At 37.9% G+C, this 20,212-nt stretch overlaps 1 protein-coding gene across 2 annotated transcripts in view; it reads left to right on the forward strand.

The window, feature by feature from the left end:
* The window catches only part of BRAF (B-Raf proto-oncogene, serine/threonine kinase), a 78,178-nt gene that overhangs the window by 37,363 nt on the left and 20,603 nt on the right, over positions 1–20,212 (forward strand). Inside the window, exons 4-10 of one of the 2 annotated variants that reach the window (XM_054281864.1) lie at positions 3,711–3,814; positions 4,526–4,628; positions 6,166–6,314; positions 7,372–7,491; positions 15,584–15,743; positions 17,267–17,303; positions 18,695–18,814. In XM_054281864.1, the coding sequence (XP_054137839.1) occupies positions 3,711–3,814; positions 4,526–4,628; positions 6,166–6,314; positions 7,372–7,491; positions 15,584–15,743; positions 17,267–17,303; positions 18,695–18,814 (793 nt within the window). The remainder of the gene's footprint in view (positions 1–3,710; positions 3,815–4,525; positions 4,629–6,165; positions 6,315–7,371; positions 7,492–15,583; positions 15,744–17,266; positions 17,304–18,694; positions 18,815–20,212) is intronic. The other variant, XM_054281863.1, reaches the window with a different exon arrangement.

Genomic DNA, 20,212 nt, shown 5'->3' on the forward strand with positions numbered 1-20,212 from the left:
CAGGGCTCCTGCCCCTGCTCCCCTCCCAGCCCGGGGGCCACACACCCTCCCTCTGCCTGGGGCTGAGAGAGAAGCTGTTCCCAAACTCCTGCTTTGGAGTCAGCAGGAGTCTGTTCGGCAGGAACAAAAAAACTGGGGTTGGGTTTTGTTTTTCTAAAGACTAAGTTGATCTCCAAGTCACTGTGTTGGAACCAGCTTTTTCTTTAACTTTGCCTTAATTTGGGGGTGAAGAGAAGCTGGGGACAAAAAGAGGTTTCAGAGGGAATGCTTTGCAGGGTGAGATTTCTGCTTTACAGCAGGTGCTGGTAGGGACTGAAGGAGGGGGCTGAAGGGCTTCATGCACAGATGGTGACAGACCATGCTGTACCAGTCTGGGAAAATGATTAATCAATACTACAGGGACTTATTCTAGCACTAAGTTCTTTTAATTTGGCCTTATGTTTCTCTGCTTGGGAGTTCTGTAAGAGAATGTTCTAAATGTGATGCTGATTCAGGATCATGATGGTTTTTGAGAGTAATAAAAGCAGTTCTTTGGGTTTTAGCTGGATCGTGATGCAAATGGCAGTGAAGAGAACAAATGTTCTTCCCATGTTTCTAATTGCAAGTTGCATAAATATGGTTTGGATTTTAATGAAGGGGCCTTGGGATAATAATACTGAGGAATAGCAAATGATTAGTGAGCAGGATGTTTAATGCACATTTTTCATAGTCCTATTCCGCTTTTGTTGCTGTAGCTAACCTTCATTCTGATACTTCCCAAGTTTTGAGAGCTTGTATTTCCAACTTTATTCATCTCCTAAAAGAAGCCCTGTAACTTCATAAATCTTGTTGTTGACAAAATTAAAAGGAGAAAGAATTACACCAGTGTAATTAGTTAGCATCATTGGAACTTGGAGGCTCCTGATGCATTTCTTTGCTTCATGAGTTGGTGGAGGATGTTGTCATCATTTATGGAGGGTCAGTGCTGGAGAAAGAAAATGTTTTCCACTGACTGCAAGACTGCTTATCTCTTCTTTAATGTTAGTAATCTTCCTACTGCTTGACTTTTCTTTCTTGTCCTGTTCCACTCCCTCACACTGGTCAGGATTTTACTAACCTGGTTTCTTTTAACACTTAACTCTGTTGGAGTTTTCTGCCTAAGCTAGAACCTCCTCCTGCTCTCTGCTGAGTTCTGTTGCTGCTCCTAGGCACCTCCTTCCCCCTGGTGGTCCTTGTCCAAAACAAGCCACCTTTTCTCCCAATCACAGCTTCCTGTTCAGGATGTACTTCCAGTACTTGCCCAGGTGTTGGCAAACAGTTCTCCCTGCAAGGTGGTTCCTCACATCATTTTTTCCTGCCCTCAGCCTTGATCTGTCCTCCCTCTATCTTGTTTGTTTGATTCCCACCTACCTGCTGATCATGATTCCCTTTCTGAGTATACACATGCTTTCCCTGCATGTTCATTTCTTGAAGTTTGTCCTGAGCCTCTCCTCCCATTTCTCCTTCATGCCCAGCCTCTTTCCTGGCTCTTTTCATTCCCCTTTTTGTCCCCATCATCTGTCTGCCACCTTTGCAGTATTTCAGTTTCTTCTGCCACTGTGGGGGTCAGTGGTGAAGTTACTGAGGTTGCTGGAAAGGTAGACCTGAATTGTCTGTGGGGACTCAACCTCAATCCAGCAGGAGCTAAACTCAGAGGGAAAATAGCCCTGAGCCAAAGAACACCTGCTTCCTCCATCAAAGTGGCTCATGATTGGATCTGATGTGGGGGAGAGTTTGGAGCACACCTGAATCCTCAGAGACTTCAGTCAGATTCCTAAAAATATTTACTCTCTATTTGTAAATATACATGTTGGAGGCATGGAGAAGAACACTGAGGGGACAGACAGGTTCTTTTAGGGGTCTTTGGCAGAATGATGATGGCACTAAATCATAGGGACAATTAAAGAGTTATTCTCTTAACAAGATACTTGGATTAGCATAGTGCAGAATTTATTATTAGAATGGCATATGAGTTCTACAAGCAGAATCAATGTTGTGCAATTTATAAGTAACATAATACAGAATTAATAATACAACTTCACTTATAATTTCTAATCACCTTTGCAGGTCCAAGACAACTCTTTAATAGATGTTTTGCTGTATCAATACAACAATCATAATTTAGACTCAACATTTGTATAAAAGAATATGAGTCACACCCTCCATCCTTGGAGAAAGGAGAGGAGTTCCTTTCTAAGGAGTTACTTACTTAGAGTAATAAAAAGATGTATTAAAAAAGAATACAATGTGTAAACCAAAGTCACCTGAATATCAAGGTTGTAAAGAACTATAGGATGTGTTTTTCAAGGAATTCAGAAAAATAATCTTTTTTAAAATGTTTGTGTTGACCAGATGAAATTCATAAATATCCTGTAAAGAGACCCTCTCCTGTTAATGGGAAAATTATGGTGAAGCAAAATCTTCCTTTAATTTGTGTCTTCTGCAAGCACATATGTTTGAGTTCTAGAAATGCAGAATGTAGTGTAACCTCAAGTGGTGTTTGCACAGCTACTTGAAACAGGCTGCTACTTTGCACTGTCATGCTTAAGTAGGACATAGAGCCCCTAAATACCCATGGAAATTTAAACACAGGGAACAAAAACTAGGCTCTGATCCAAAGCCAGTTGAAGCTGATTAAAAGACTGCTTTTGGCTACTGAGTGCTCTGGCTTAAGCCACTTGCAAGCTAGATTTGAGTTTCAGGTGTTCAGACACACTTATCAGGTTTGTTAAGTTTGTAGGTTTTTCTTCTGATTTGTGTTCAAGGTACTGTCTGTGATTATAGGCAATATCCCAGTGTGTACAGTGCCCGACTTACATATTTTCACTACTGAGTTCTCAAAATAGTTAGTACATAATATTCAATACCTTAACTGCACTTAATCACCAGATCATGTATTCTTCTTTTTTTATGGCTTGACACAATACAGTGTTAAATCACAGGTTTACCTAGAGATGATCTACTTGTAAGATATGCTTACAATTAGAATTGAGGAAAATACCTTTACATATATGGAGTTCTTGATTTGGCTAGTTTTAATATGCTCCTCCATTCTTCCCATCCTCTTAGTTATCTAAACTTATCAAGCCAGGAACCAGAAAAGAGCAATATATTTTCATATAAGATGTATCTGTAGAGTTACAAATATAGGTTAAAGTGAGAGGTGATGGTCTGCCTGACTCAGATGACTGTTTTGTTTCACTTGTTTGCATGCTTATCTTCTGTTTTAGAAATAGAAAATAAAATATTTACATTTTATCGTAATGTTTTTTTGAGTGCAGTCCAAGTTAGTTCCTTCACTTAATTTCACTTGGCATGTTTCCCCACTTATGTTCAGGCCAGCCTGTAAAATTAAAGCTGTATGTCGTTATTAGCTATCTGTGTGCTGTGTTTCCAATTTCTTCCAGTTGAGAAAGTTGGAAATTCACTTTTGGAGTTGAGTGAAGATTCTGTTCCAAATGTTAATAGATGTGTAGAACTTGTTGGCTCCTCTAGCTGAGCCTTTTCCCTCATATACTATTCAGCAATAACATTTTTCTTGACACAAAAAAGGTTTTGGAAAACTCTGACCTACAAATCTGTAAAGCATCCCGAAGAGTGGGTTTTAGCATTTGAGGGTCAAATGTTTCCATCAGTTTTGGGGGATAAATTGGAACTTATTTTAACTAATTTCTTTTGTATTTGACCTCTAGGTTCCAGCAAGATGTGGAGTGACAGTCCGAGACAGCCTAAAAAAAGCGCTGATGATGAGAGGTCTTATTCCAGAATGCTGTGCTGTTTACAGAATACAAGATGGGTATGGCTTGTGTGGGATGCTTTTTTGCTCTTAGAATCAATTATTGGAGCTACCCAGGATGGTCAGCTCTATCCAGAGGTTGTTCACACAGTTCAGAATTTTCTGATACTTTGCATACTTCGCACTAAACAATTTGCACGTCACAGACATGTTGAAAAGAATGTCTGACTCCTCAGAAAAGGCTCAGGTATAATATTCAGTAATATGAAATTATGGCAAAACACTCATTTAATCCAACTCATGCTAACCAAACGAGTATTAAATCGGCTGTGTTAACTTCTTGGTATTATTTGATTTGGCTATAATGCATTCTTAACTAAAGACAGAGTTCCCTTGGGAGGGAAAAAACAAGTTTTCAGCCCTAAAAATTTGTATATTCATGTGCACAATTAGTTATCTCTGTGGAACTCTTACACAACAGGTACCTTCACAAACACTTTATTTGATCAAAAAGCCATCTGCCATGTGGGAAACAAGGAATTGGTCACTACTGGAGCTGGTGAAAAAGTGCATTTCCTTCCTGCAGTTTGTCCAGGGAAGGTGTGCTTTGTTTGCCATGTACTGAGCCTAAGGACTTGTTCTAAAGTTTCCTGCAATTAGACTGGGTATCAACCCCCCACAGTGTAACTTTTTAGCTGATCTCACAACTTTGGCAAGAGACATGCAAGGGCTCGTGTGCTGATGCTAATGAGAGGCTTATTTTCACTTTAGAGAGAAGAAGCCAATTGGCTGGGACACAGACATTTCCTGGCTCACAGGAGAGGAGTTGCATGTGGAGGTTTTGGAGAATGTGCCACTCACGACACACAATTTCGTATGTACTGGGTCTTGTGAGATGCTGAGTGGGGTTACATCAACTTCGTACTTTCAAATTCAAATTGCCAACTTGGAATATTTTGCATCTGTGGGATGTGGTGGGAGTTGCAAAAGAAGTTTTTAATCACAGTAGCTTAAGTGAATTTGATAGAATTGTATTTGAAATAAGTGATGCTAGGGTACTTGATCACCCTTAAAACTTTCATGTTTTGTTGGAATACACCCTCTAAAATCTATAAATGTAAGGGGTTTATATCAGTACTGCATTGCAGAGCTGTAATAATCTACTATTTTTGTATTGCTGTATCTATAAAATGTATTCTGGGCCTCCCTGCTGGCTCTGCAGCAGCAATTAACTAATGAACTAACTATTCCCAGAGCAGTGCTGACATCATCAATGATGCAGTGCACAAATATGTTTTGACCTGATAAGGCACCAAGTAAATGGAAACTGCTAAACAGAATCTGTCTAAATGTTTCCAGCTACATACAAAATCCTGGAAATACTGTCTGTCATACTGGGAAAGAAAGACCTTCTATTTCAGCTTAAAACATAGCAAAATTCTGTCTGCAAGCTGTTTCAACCTATTTAGCTCAAACAGGGCTGTTTGGGTTATGGCTAGTTAGGTGAACTCTCGTAAAAAGCTTGCATTTTTTATATCCCACTGAAATTCTGATTATTACATGTAATAATAGAACTAAGAATGTGTTTTTACACTAGTTATTGCTAAGTTTTAAAATTAACGAAATCATTTCCCCCCTATAATCAGGGGAGGATGCACAATCACCCTTTTGTGATTCTGCATGTTTCTGAGTTTCAGTAGTCAAAATTACAACTACAGCTGTAACCATACATTGAAGCCCTGTATATATATATAACATCTGTGTATGTATGTATATGTATATAATATATATGTGTGTATGTATATACGTATATGTATATATACATATATATTTATAATTTTAATATATGTAGATATACATATGCATATGTATATATACATACATATGTATGTATGTGTGTATGTATATACACACACACACACACACACATATATATATATATATATATATATACACACACATGCATATATATGCATATATGCCAATATGCCTGTGTGTTTCCAGTCCTGTCAGTATTAGATAGAAATGTCCTTTGCCTTCTGGAAAAGTTAGAATATGAAATAGTAATTCAGCAGCTTTTGGTTTTATAGGTGTTGTATCCAAATAAATTCTCAATGTTTGTGTCTAGCATGATAATAGTGAAGCTTTGCTTCAGGTTTTTTGCTCTTGTTCTTAGTGCTAGTGAAGTGAAGCATTAATTCCAAGAAACAGTTGAAGGAATGTTGTAGTGCATGAAAACTGTTTCAAAAAGGAGCCAAAGATCTTTTGTGTAAATGTGTTTGATACAGAAAACTGTAGCTCCAGCATCACAAAAGAGACTTTTAAGTACACTTGGGGGAGGTAAAAGCAAACAGCCTGCTTTGGGCTTACAGAAGGGCTCCAGGTAATTGTGCCTGTTTTTGCCAACGCAGGTACGAAAAACGTTCTTCACGTTAGCGTTCTGCGATTTCTGTCGGAAGCTGCTTTTCCAGGGCTTCCGCTGCCAGACCTGTGGCTACAAATTCCACCAGCGCTGTAGTACAGAAGTGCCACTGATGTGTGTTAATTATGACCAGCTTGAGTAAGTAATCACAATTGATTTTCAAGTTGAGCCATTTAACAAGTGTACAGCTGTCAGTGATTTCTTGTGTTAAGTCTGTAATTTAGGAAGTCAGAGGAGGTGCCTGAAAAAATACAGGAGTTTAGCTGTTCTTGTGAGACTGTTTAATTCATACTCTTTCTGTGCTAGCTCAGACAACCAGTTCATATTTCTTTGCTGGTCTATGAAGTGCTTTTTTTGAAGCATGAATAGGGTTGCTGAGCACTTGACTGTGTCAGACAGACTACTCATTGTTCACAGTTGTTATTATTAATCAAAACTGGTTCTTTATTGTGTGATGGCTAGGGCAGTGCTTAAAATTTAGCTGGGGCTTTATTCTCTTCAACCTGAAAAAATGTTAAGAGACAGTAGTTGATAATAGTGAAATTGCAGTTGGTTTTACAATAATTGAAAATAAATCTGCTAGCAAGATTAATGCCTAGGTAAGAAACATAAAAGAGAAAGACCCAAACAGTCCAATGTTCTTGGATTGAGTTACTGAACTATTTGTTTAAATAAGTCTTTGATGTAGATGTAGGATCTGGTGTAAACTGGGTCTGTTCTATTTGATAAGTTTCAGCCAAGGCTATTAAGTGCTTTAAATAGATTTTTGTATAAGGAATAATTTAAAAGGCTATTCTTCTCATCAAGAATTAATTTAATTTTAGTTTATTTTGGTATTTGTAACTGTTTCCATTGGCATCTCTGGAGTTTGTGCTCAGGGTGTAAGTTTATGTACTGATAGATAAAAGTTGTGCATTCTTGAAGAATCAGATGTTTACAATTCCATCTAAAAGATTAAAAAATTAATTTCCACAAAGGTTATATTTAAGGCATGATCTTTAGATCCTCTGTGAAGTAAATAATACTTTTAACATATCTTGCAGATTTAATGTGTGTGATCTTTATTTTTAAATGTAGAATTTAATCAATGAGGTTTTGGGGTTTGGGATCCTTTTTGTAGTTTTTGAGTATTACATTGTGAAACTTCTGGGTTTTGCACAAGTTAGGTTGTTTTTGTTTTGTTCTTGCCTCACAGTTTGCTGTTTGTCTCCAAGTTCTTTGAACATCACCCCATACCACCGGAGGAGGCCTCCTTAGGAGAGACCACCCCAGCATCTGGATCATACCCCTCAGTGCCCCCCTCAGATTCTGTTGGGTATGAACTTATTCCTGCTGTTTAATAACATAACTTTTCAGTACTGTGCTAAGAAACACTCAAAGTACTGCTTTGCAGCTCTGCATTGTTGTAATCTGGCTTCTCATGCACATATATCCACCTATGCTTAACTTAAAACAAGTGAATGTTTTCATTCACACAAATTCTATAAATTAATAATGAACCTAGGTTAAATGTGTGTGTAATTGTCTGTAGAATTGGGATATTACCTGTTAAACTGATTTCTTCTGCATAATAGCTTAGACCTGGTCTAAACTGGAAAGATTTTATACTTTAAATTAATATAAACCAAAATTATATCCTCACAAGTTCTTTTAGTTATCTAAAAGGAAGATGGTTATTAAATTTGGTTATTAAATTATAATTTATATGCTTTGAAGTCACATAGGTCAGTTTGAGAATAAACCACATTACTGTAAGGCTGATGTGAACAGGGGCCAGTTCCAGGTTCATAATACTGTTTTAGTAGCTTTCCCACATACACTGCTTTAGTATCCTCCACACCAGCTGTCTTCTTCCTGTTCATGTTGGGGTATACCAATAGCATCTGTTGCTGCAGCTCCAGGTTTTGTAAAAGTAGGTCTCTAAAACAATTTCCAACAAAGATTCTGGACCTTTCTACATCAAGAGATAGATCATATTTAAATGATGTTCCCAGTAGCAAAGACATCAATGACACCATCCACCATTAGGTAGCTGAGCAAATGTCCAGGCAAGAGTAACTCAGGGATGTATATCACACTCAAGAAATCTGGTGCATATTTATTAAGAACACCAAATACAGAAGCTTTCAGAAACCATTCCCAGGACATGTGTGCTGTGTGGAGTTGAGCTGAATGTGGCAGAGAGGATCTCTTGGATTAGTGAAAATTGTGCCTAAACTAAAGCAGAAACACACTGGAAGCTATGCAGGCACCTCTGGACTCTTTAACTGGAAGATAAATTTCCTGGACAGCCAAGACTATTTTGTAGAAGACCAAATAAAATGCCTCCCAGGAAAATAGATTGACTGTCCTGCAGAGGGAACCTCACTTGGTAAGTACAGAGATTATGTTCTTACTTGTTCTATTTTGTGCAGATTTGAGTGAATTCAAAAGTACTTCTTTAAGGTAGTGAATGTTGCCTTTAGATCCTGTGGATATTAGTACAGCAGATTGTGGGAAGGGCTGCTTCTCAAGTATTTGTTGTGCTACAGCCAGAATTGTAACTGGGCTAGAACTATTAATTCATGGAGAAACTTGTTCATGCCAATGACACAATGAAACTTGTGTCAAACACTAGTGGATGTCAAAGACACTACATAGCCCTACTCTTAATATTCTCAATTGTCCTACTTTTCAATTACCTTTGCATCACATTGGTCCATTCTTACACCAATATGGATTATCTTGATACATGCACTACTTCAGGCAGTCTTAGTTTTGACAAGTGAAAACAGAAGGAAAAAATTTAGATCAAAGCTGGTTAATGCCTTGAGATCTTTAACTTCACATACATAAAAATGTTAACATTTAAATACACTTGCTAGTTGCTGTTTAGGAGCTTTACTCAAGTGTTGCATCTATAAATGTGTGTAATTCAGATGTAAAAGGTTTCTAGATTTCTCCTTTCTGCTTTTTTGCTTTGTTGTCCACTTTATTGATAAAGAAAACAAAGACAGACACCATGCCTGCAAAATTGTGTTCATTTTGTAAAAAATGGTTTGTGATTGTCAGCTGGTATTCATACATATATGCATGTTAGTCATACGGTGTTCCCCTAGCATCTGTGTATGTAGTATTTCCTTTCCAGAAGTAGCTCAGATGTTACTGGATAAGCATATAGCACTGTCCATACCATTTTCCAGTTAGCTTTCATGCCTTTCTTTAATCATACTTTTCTGCTTTTTAAGAACATAATTGGGGAAATATTGATCTAGATGAATTTAAAAAGCTGGCCTTCTCTATAAAAACATGTACACTCACCTGTGGTTTTATTGAAGAGGACTGTTACAATATGGGACAGCAGCTCAACTGGAATTTAAAAAACAGGCTAACATTTGAGCTTATCTTGTCTAGGAGGAGAATATGGGATTGAAATTTGAGAGCTGAACAATGGGATGAAAAATATGAGGAAGTAGCGCTTTATTAACACTTCCTAGATTAATAATTGTTCTTTTGATTTCTCTGTTCTAGCATCTTGCATGGAACAGCTCACAGAGGAAGGGATGTTATTAATTGCTTGGTAAACCTGAGGAAAGAGAAGGCAAATGTCCTTCTTCATCTCTAGCCTTGTGAAGGGATCCCAGCAGCAGGCAAAGTGCCTAAAAGAAGGAAGTTTGTGTTGCAAGACAAGTTCAAGAGTGAAAGCGTGCAATGGGAGCAAATGGAAAAGTTTGGAAGAGAAATGGACATTAAGGAAGACCCTTGGACATGATGCAAAAGCTGCTAAACATGTTGGAGAACTGTTTCACTCTGCTTGTGTGCAACATCCTAAAGCAATCCAGGCCTGTAGCCTTTCATTCTTCCAACTGTGAGCCATAGGCAGTCCCTCCAGGTTTTCTACCCCAAGGTGTGGGAGTTCATATGGTCTCATTTCACATTTCTGAACCCCTTATGAAATTGTGTCCAGCCTCAACATTAGGTTTTGTGTCCCATTTTAGTTTTTTCCATTTGCACTATCCTGTTGTGCCAGAACAACCATTTTAGTTTCAATCTGCAGTTAAATGGAAAGAAAAGTGTAGGTTTCCCTGCTAAGAGCCATTTATAATAAAATTGAAGTAAGGAAACTGTATATCAAACATTGTATTTGTTTTGTTCATTGCACTGTCATGAAGTTTCTTCTCCATCTTGGCTCGTACGATACGAGCACAGAATTTCTGTGAACCCAGTTCCCTCAGTCTCAGTACATGAAAAAGAGAAATAAGCAAGTTGGCAACATCTTGGCTCTTTGAAAAACAGCATTTCCCAATATGCTTCGTCTTCTAAGTTGGAGGAAGAAAAGGGGAATGTCTGGTGCACTGTTCTTGGAAGCTTGCCAGTCCCTGCCTTTGAGCAGGCTCCAGCTTGTGATTAAACACCTCTGCTTTCCTTTCTGCCTTCCAACTGTTCACTGATCATTCTGCTTCAGCTGAAGATACTTGAATGTCTAGAAAAGCTTCTGAAAAGCCAAGGAAGTGAAGATACAGTCTTAAAATATTACATTTTATGCTACAATGCCATTTAGATCCTGTAGTGTGTAAGTGAGCAAAAGCTTTATGTTTTAATTCAGAAAACAGTGAACTTTTCCCCTAAAAGTTCTGGCACCAGGCCTTTTCCAGGTTTCTCCATGAAAATGTTCCCAGTGTTCCTACAATATACAGGTTGAGTTGATATACATTCTTGCTTTGCAGAAAAGGTTTGGTATCAGAATCAGAAAACTCTCAGTCCATACAACAGGTGAGGGAAACCTCTTGCTCTTCAAAACTTTATTTGCAAAACCCTGTTAGTGAACTGGACCTGGTTTGGAGGACTAACAGTGACAATGTGGTTCTCTTGATAACCCCTGGTATGTGAACCTGTGGGGAATTTTAGGCTCATTAGGTTTGATCAGTTGTTTTTCACCGTGGATGAAAACAAGTTGTCATGGTATAAAAAACTGCACTAATTTGTGTGGGGTAATGACTTAGGGATCTGTCCCATGATGCTTCTAGACTGACTTCAGAGATACTGCAAGAAAGATATTTAGCTTGTAGTTATAAACTGGTACTGCTGTCCTTTTCTCCAAATTGGCATTTGATTTGGGATTATTGCATATTTCCAGGCTCCAGGGATGGGGAAAGAAATAAAAAGTTAGGTTTTCTGGCAATGTCTATGGATTACCACCGTAATTAAATCAGAACCTGTTTGGCCTCAATTTAAATTTACCTGCTTGCTGCTATAGCTGAAATACCACTGTGTCTCAGATCCTTAGCATTCCTAAGAAACTGCTTGGAACTGGAAGTGCACTGTGGTCTTCATTAAGAGCAGTAACAGCAACCAAATCCAGTCTGTTGTTAACACTGGAGTAAACAAAAACAATCAAAACAAGCCTTGATACACATTCTAGCTTGCAGTAGTTTGGTTTGGATATGAGTGTGCAGCCTTACAGGGAAATTGTGTGTGCAGCACTGAGCCCAGTGGCTAAACTGAGGAGGACTTGTTCAGGGTGTGAGGAGGAGAAAGAAAATCTCAGTCCAAGAGAGGTACTGTCATTTTAAAAAGGAATGGGTGCACACCTTATAATTGAAGCTAGGTGAATATGAATTTTGAATTCAAGCATTTGCTCAAGTACAGCAAACTAAAAATACAGTCAACAAAAACTTAAAGCCCAAATACACCTGTCATAAGAAAAATCTTTCCTGTGTAGGCCAGCTCTTAAACACTTATGAAACATCACATTGGTGAGTAAAGGACATTAAGGAAAATCTATATTAAATTTTTATCTTGCATTTGTAAAGTGAACTTATTTATATCATTGCAAGTTCTAAAAGCCAATAGACATACTGTGTATAATTTCATAAAATTGTTTATATATTGCATAACATGTGCAGACTTTTCTGAGTTACCTTAATCTTTCTTGTGGACCCAGTTTTGTGGAATAGTAAATCTGGGCACTTGCTATGCTTGGTAAAGGGTATAAGTTATTCTTGTTTCCTGATAAAGCATCATTCTGTTTTGCCTGATAAAAAGGGAGGGAACAATGTGCTAATCCCAAACATATGGTCCAAGGTAAAAGCATGTTCTGTCATGCTTTTCCACTGCCTGGAAAGGTTATTACATATTAGATTGAGATTTGACAACATCAGCTTGTTGCCTCAGCAGCTGAGAATCATTTTTTAAAACAATGCCCACATCTTGGAAGCTGGGAGAAAGTGATTTATTTGCTTACTTGTAGAAAGCCTCCTTTAACAAGTTAGCTGTAAACTGTTCAAAAAGGCCACAGGAGCAACAGAAACTCAGATCCTGATATTCAAACTGCATGTTCCTTTAAGCCTCAGCCTGTTATTTTCTGGGGGTGGGGGTTGGTTTTTTGTTTAAATTTTTTTTTGTATGTTTGATTTTTTTGGGGCTTTTGGGCCTTTTTTTTCCAGTGTGTTTTGTCAGCACTATGGTTCCATAGCCTAAGAACTAGTTTTGGAACTGGCCTGGAGTAGACCATGTCACCCTTGTCCAAATGGTGTCTGGCCCTTTTAGCCCCAGTGTCACTTCTTCTCCTCTGGAGTAATTTCAGTGTAGGAATACTGTAGGAACAGCCTTTGGTAGCTCAGAGGATCACTGTGTTCTTTGTGGTGACGTGATTTTGATAGAACAAGATCCTGATGCAGACCAAGATCCAGCTTTTGCCACACACAGGCAGAAGGTGGTGGTAATACTTTTCTGAGCTTGTGATCTCAGTAGACTGTCTTAGCTAGCAAACCCTTTGTCTCTTTTATTTCACTAGTTATCTTTTTCAAGAAAAAAATACCATTTAGCAGAAATAACCTACATTTTTCCAAGTGTCTCAAAGACAGCCATTAATAAAATAATGATGGAGCATGTGGCTAACTGCTTATGAGGTTCCCATCTCTGGATTCTTTGTCTAAAGCCCAGAGATTCTCCAAGAAATAGCTTAGAGACTGAAAAAAAAACCCAGAAAAACAAAAAAAAAATTATTCTTTATTAGCCTATTTTCTAAAGATCTGGACTTCCCCCAGTAAGAATGTAATGAGTAGAAAAAGCTGTTCAAGCTGTTTTCAAACATGGTATGACGTAGCGTGCTGTCTGTGTTAGCCAACATGATGGACTTGATGACCTGTGACCAGAAATACAGAAGTAGCAGATGACCATTTATGACTCAAAGGAGGATGTAATTGAAACAATATTGCCTCAATCTGGTTTTCAGTGCCTTGGCTTACTCATGATCACAGAATATCTGATTGCTTCTGGTTTTGTCTTGTGGCAGAGCTCAAATGGTTTGTCACAGTCAGTCCTGGTGCAATGTTCTGATGGATGTTGTGATATATTTCCCTTAATTTCCTTATTACCTGAGAATTCTCAGGAAGTTTAAGCAGGAGTTAGCTATCCCAGCAATGACAGTACTGGCCTGGTTTAGACACTTTTTAGACTTTTCTGCTGATACCTTTTTTTGCAGCATTTGACACGCTTGCCTTAAGATGAAAATGGAGTGCCTTTAAATGTCAGTCAAGTCCTGCATTAGGGTCTGTGCAGTGTCCCATCTCCTGTTGTGTGTTCTAGTCACATGATTTACTTACAAACACATTCAGGAGTTCAAAACTTCCTCATCTGCAGTATTTTACCTGAAGGTACTTGCACACCAACAAATGAAAACCTCAGCTTATGTGTATGTACAACAACTGCATTTAAAAAAATAGTTTTGAAATTATGAGCAACTACTGAAATGCTGGGATTTTCAAGGCCCCTTCTCGGAGATTTGACTATTGGTAGTTTATTGCTTCCCAGTATCTTCCCAATATCTATATTCTGTCATGTGACAGTAGGTAACTGCTCTTTTTTTTCAAGTTAAGGAGGGTTAAACCCCTTGCCTCTTCTCTCCTGCCCAACTTCCCAAACATATTCAGGTATTTCATTGGAAGACTTACTAGATTGTTACCTGAATTAATTCACAAGTACTTTGTTTTGCCATTTTCAATCGTGAGATTGTTGGCCAGGAAGGAAAAGATGACAGGTACTTAGGATACAGCACTGATTTCTGGGGTCAATGCCAAACTGGATAAACTTTTCAATGAAAGGTAGGATAGTAGGCTATAAAACAGACCTGCTTCTGAAAAAATGCCAAGATGTCCTGTTGAAAATGTTAGTTTCCCCAAAGGTTTTTGAAGAGGCCAAGGAGCATTGCTTACAGGAGCTGGCATCAGGACCTATTGCTGCTGTATGCTGCTGTCAGTTTTGTTTCTGAAACTTCTCCCTGTGGACATTGTCTTTGTGGGCTTTATAATTAATCCATGAGTCATTGAATGGCTGGAGGACTCCACTCCTCTTTTAGAACTTAGAAGAGGAAACCAACTCTTAAAAAGCTTGCTGTTAGATACCATGTATGTTTTACCATAAAGTTTTCTTTGACAAAGGTGGCAAATGTTTTCATTAGCCTTTTGCCTTACATCCATTAGATTGAATCATTAGGCTTAACAGTGGCTGACCTTGACTAGGGTAAGAGATAATTGCCAGTTTATTGCACTTTAACAAAATTAATGGATAACTGAAGAAGTGACTTTCTGCCTTTTTACAAACAAAAAACCCAAGTATTTCGTTGTTTTGTCTTTTGAATATTCAATTCATTATACCATAATTATAGGCTATATCTACATTTATGACTGGCAGTGTTTGCATTTCTTCAGGAAGCTTGTTTGTGTATTCTGAAGACTTGCCTTTTCAGTCAAACCTATTGTGTTGTAGCACTGTAAATAACATTTGAAATATTGTGCTATTCAAAGTTGTTTCTTAAAGGTTGAGGTTAAAGGGTAATATGTTTATTTTTAGAATCAATGATGTATTGGCCATGTTGTTTTTGATATCAACAATACATAATTATTAATCAATTAGGTTGGATGACCAGATGTAATTTCACTCTTTCTTTGTTGAAAAATAATCCCATCCATAGATTTTGTTTTATGACATTTTCTGACTGTAGCATTAATATGAGATGTTAAGCATTTTTAATTCCCAATTGGTTACCATTAAAATGAGTGTATTGCATTGACTCAGAGGTGAGGAAACTGCAGACTGTCTTGCTATCTGCAGTGCATGTTGGGCAGCATGAGTTTTTCAGATCAAGGTTTATTATTGCTAGTTTGGCATTGTATAGTAGAGTTTTCTTTGTTTTAACTCAGAACACTTCACAGCCATGTGATCAGGTAGTTGATGCAACAGAGAGTTGTTGCAATTGATCCTAGGGGAGTAGAGACCGTTCATTATGAATTGTTTTTATTCGGGGCTTTAGATCAGATTTTTTGTTATGCGTAATTATAGTTGAAAAGGACTTACCACACCCACTATGCAGTGTTTGAAGCCATTTGTAGACCTAAATCCTCTTTTTCCTTGACTTTGTTTCTCAGACCACCAATTCTCCCTAGTCCTTCTCCTTCAAAATCCATTCCAATCCCACAGCCCCTCCGACCAGCAGATGAAGACCATCGGAATCAATTTGGGCAACGCGACCGATCCTCCTCAGCTCCCAACGTCCACATCAACACCATCGAGCCTGTCAATATTGATGTGAGTACTGCTCACCCTTGGATCAGGAATAGGAGATGGGATGTGTTCCTGGTGGATATCAGTGTGTTGCATTTGTACACTATGGTTCTAAGATAATCCTCAGTGATATACCAGAATACTCAAAGATCATTTATTTTTCATTCTTTTAATAGATTATTTTTTGCTGTTGAGAGCTGTAAGAACACAATCCATTCTCTGAAAGCAGAACTGCCTTTTGACAGTTCTGTCCTTTTCATTTTCAAAGAAATATTCTGCCCTAAACAACTGCCTCTTTTTTCTGCCATTAGTCCCAAGACTTATGCTGTAGCCAGTAACCACTCTTGCAAACCATTCTGTGTTAAACACATTATGCAAGATTAGAGACTTTTTAGTATTTGTATTCCATGTAATAATTTTGGAATTGAAGGAAACTAAATAATTAAGCTGAGTTCACATATTCTGATAGTTCCTTAAGAGTTTAAGAGTCCAGTTTATGTTGTTCTGAGCATTCCTTTGGAGTGTTCAGAAACTGCTACTTTAAGATTTGTTCCACAATTTTGCAATCTCTGGATGGTGAACTGTAGCTAATAACAATGGTTGGTATTAGCATAAGGACACCTAGGACCTTTCAAGATGTTGCCTTTTGCTAACTTTGTTAACATACACAGTTGATATTTTATCCTTAAATCTGCTCTCTAGAAAATAGTCGTTTGTTGGGTGAGCAGACTTGAAATCTGCCTGGACACTGAGGCACAAAATCAGTTTTGCATGTGAGCTGAGGGAAAGGTGAAATGTTAATTTTAAGAGTGGCTGTGTAGGTATTTGCATGTGGAGTATGGCAGTGGTGCAGCTGAGGCATAGCCAGTGCTTTTGACAAAGCACAGGTGCATAAGGGAACAAATATAATTATGGAACAAGAAGGGAATAAATATAATAGTGTAATAAAAAAGTGCTCTATTATAAAAATGGACATACAGAAGGAAACTGTTAGAATTTTCTCCTTCTGTTTATAGAGTCCTTAATGTAGTTTGCTTTTAGTCTGGACATGTTGCAAAAGATAGTTTCAGCTCACAGAGGATTGCAAGTGAAGAAAGCCTTGTGCAGTTAGTCATTTCTGAGAAGAACAGTGTGCCTAGCTATGCAAATCAGATGTGTTGTTACAAGAAAAAACAAAGCAGCATTCATTTGACTGAATTCATTTGACTCAGTACAGCAAATTGATGTCCCAGGTTCTGATATGATAATTCAAACCATTTCTGCTACCGACTAGCTGTGTTTTTAAATCAATATTTTCTTGTCAGCATCCCTTTTGGGTGTTGTACATTTCTCTTTACTGCAGAGCGATGCTGTTTTAAAGCAACTTAATTTTGAGAAGTGTAGTAGTTCTTTGAGTCATTGCTATTAGTAAGTCAGGATAGGAAACCACTTTTATTTCATGGGCAACATATGACACTATGAATTCACAAACTTACCAGTTTAAATTGATTCCAGAATGTAAATGTTAACATCTAAATTAAACACAGCTTTTACTTTTTTTTTTATAGGACTTGATTAGAGACCAGAGTTTACGAGGAGAGGGAGGTAAGTAGCCTTTAAACTAACTGCTGTGTTACTTTTAATTACACAACTGTTTTGTCCTTTCCAATTACCCTACTTCCTTCTACAAAACACAGCCACAATGCAAAATATGACTAGAACAAAAAAGTGAATTTACATTTGCTTGTCCATGAACTTAGTATTTGTTTCACAAAGATTTGAGTCATTTGCTGGTCATTCTGGGAGTGGGGGAGACAGAAGGAGAAAAAGTTTTGAAGTAGTATCTAGTTTTTTTAGTTTTAAAATTACTTTTTTACTCTTTCTCTCACCCACCCACCCACACAAACTTATTCACTCACATGGCTGCACACAGATACACTACAACTTCCCAAAGATTTTTATGCCTGTTGTTACCTTTTCACACATGGAAACAACAGGGGTTTTCAATGAAAACCATCGTGGTAGATGAGCCTTCCATAGGAATTGCTGCATCCTAAAGCAGCTTGAAATACTCCAGTTCTTCTCCCCCTCTACCCCTGCTGAAGTGCTGCTTTGCTCTACTGCATGCCTGTGCTACTCTTGGAAGCAGATTAGTAGGATCTTACAGTAAAGCCAGGTCTTTTTATGTTTCCTTCAGGAACTCACTGCCCTAATTCAAAGTTAAGTCACAACTAGTGCCAGGGGGTTTATTTTTCTTTGTCTGTTGTGCACAGGCCTCTTAAGTCACTTCTCCCAGTGGTTGTCAAGGTCCCGAAGGAGCTTCTAATGTCCTGTATCTATTCCTATGAATATAAGAATAAAGCAGAAATATTGAAAATACAGAAATACTGAGTAGGGCAGGCATATAACCGGTTTTCCAACTCCAAATCAGTAACACAATTGCCTCCTACTGATTATAACTTGCTTCAGCCTTAAGTATGGGTCTGAATTACCGTAGTGCACCCTTTCCTGATCTCAAAGGTTTTGTACTCTGGGCTTTCACTCACTTTGTTTCTCCCATGCAAATCTGGTATTTGGTAGGATGTGTTGTGTTTGATGGAGCTGTCTTTAATAATGCCAGCAATAGGCACTTTAAAGAAAGAAATTACCTTTAACCCTGCAAGCTACTAATTGCAAATTGCCAGTTTAAGCTATTTTTTGTATGTGTTGATAGGTGTGGCTCTCCAGAGTTTTGCCCATTTTGTCCAACATTTAAATGTTGTGCAATCATGTTGGTTTTAACTTTTGATCATAAACCGTCTGCTTGGCATCTGAAAACAATTGGCTATTTCCAGTCCTGTAACAGTGTTCTTGGGAATTGACTTTTTTTCCTTCAAAGTACAGAAGAAATCTATGCTTAGGAGTCAAAGCATCCTAGTTATTTCCCATGACTTCTTTCATTTCTTCTATGTGTCTGTCTTTCTGTCTCTGCCTGCCCGTCTCTTTCTCTCTAACAGCCCCTTTGAACCAGCTGATGCGCTGTCTTCGGAAATACCAATCCCGGACTCCCAGTCCCCTCCTTCATTCTGTCCCCAGTGAAATAGTGTTTGATTTTGAGCCTGGCCCAGTGTTCAGAGGTAGTTGGGCTCTTCTTTCTTGTTTTCACCCAAACAAAATAAGTAAAACCACAGATGCTGTTTGTTCCTCACCCTCACACCGTGTGTATGTAAGTGTGTGAGTTTATCAAAACACCTCTGTTTTTTGCTTGGCCTGGCTGGAATGCTTTGAATGTGCTTTTCACACATACTCACTTTCACCTTTACACGCTTGAAAATGATTATAAATGAAGTCTGACTTAAATCTTCAAAAGCAAGGAATTTCATAGTTGAGGTTTTTCTGTGGACCTTAACATAATCTTTCTAAACAAAGGGCATTGGATTGCATTGCAGTGATTTTAAATATAAAATGATGTCCTTAACTTAGAATTTCCTTGACTGTTCAGTTTAAGTCAGTTGAGTGCTGTAACAGTCTTCCATATTTAATATTCTCTGTTTTGAAAAGTGATGTAGGTAATCAAATGTGAATTACAAACATTTCCATTGATATCTTGTTAGGTCTCAAGCTTTTCAAGCTATGTATCATGTCAGCTTTCAACAAGTACTTTATTTTAACAGTGTGCTAGTGACACCACATCGGGGCTCTAGGTGGTATTAGTAGTTTTTATTTAGTAATATTTTATTTATTTATTTATTTAGTAAATTTGACTGAAACAGTATTTCTGTCCCATACTATGTAAAATAAGATTAGATTAGATTTTTGTATCATTGGCTGAGGGGTAATTCAGGCCTTGAGCTGTCAATGGATCTGTTGTATTGCACAAAATCCCAAAAAAACTCTATGGGATTTCATATGCTGGAGAAACCAACTATTGAGTAATAGCATGAAGTGTTCATACTTGTGTCTCCACATAATATGTGTAGAAATGGTTAGTTCAGTGCATGTAGTGTGGTTTTCAAATGCTACCATCTTGGCTGTTTCAAAGACTCTTGTTTCAGAATATATCAAAAGCAGTTCACCTTTTGAACTCATAAAGATCTCCCAGAAGTCTTTGTTGTAAGAAGTCAGATGTTCCCAACAAGCAAACTGGCTGCAGAATGAGATATGTTATGTACTGCTTCAGAGTCCAAGCTATTGACTTAAATCCAGCATTATCTGAACTATTCTACTCTAATAACTTGAAAACAGCCCATCTGGTATTATTATGAACAGATTAACTACAGTGTTCTGCCATGTGCTGGAAGCATTTTTGGTGAAGGGTGAACATTGTGCTAGTGTTCCCATATTGCAGGATTAAAATTTAAAGAGGAGATTTTAGCTACTTCAAAGAAAATGCATCCCAGATCTTTGCTATTGCAGAGGAGATCTGTAGCCCAGTAACCTTTTGAAAAATTGCTCATGTTCTGGGAACATCATACATTTGATTCCATGTGTGTTTGATTTCACATGAATCATTTAATAAATAAATGACAGCCTAG

The sequence above is a fragment of the Melozone crissalis genome, unplaced genomic scaffold (assembly GCF_028551555.1).
Source record: "Melozone crissalis strain CALT ecotype California unplaced genomic scaffold, PUWL_Pcris_2 ptg000033l_1, whole genome shotgun sequence".
Classification (NCBI taxonomy): domain Eukaryota; kingdom Metazoa; phylum Chordata; class Aves; order Passeriformes; family Passerellidae; genus Melozone; species Melozone crissalis.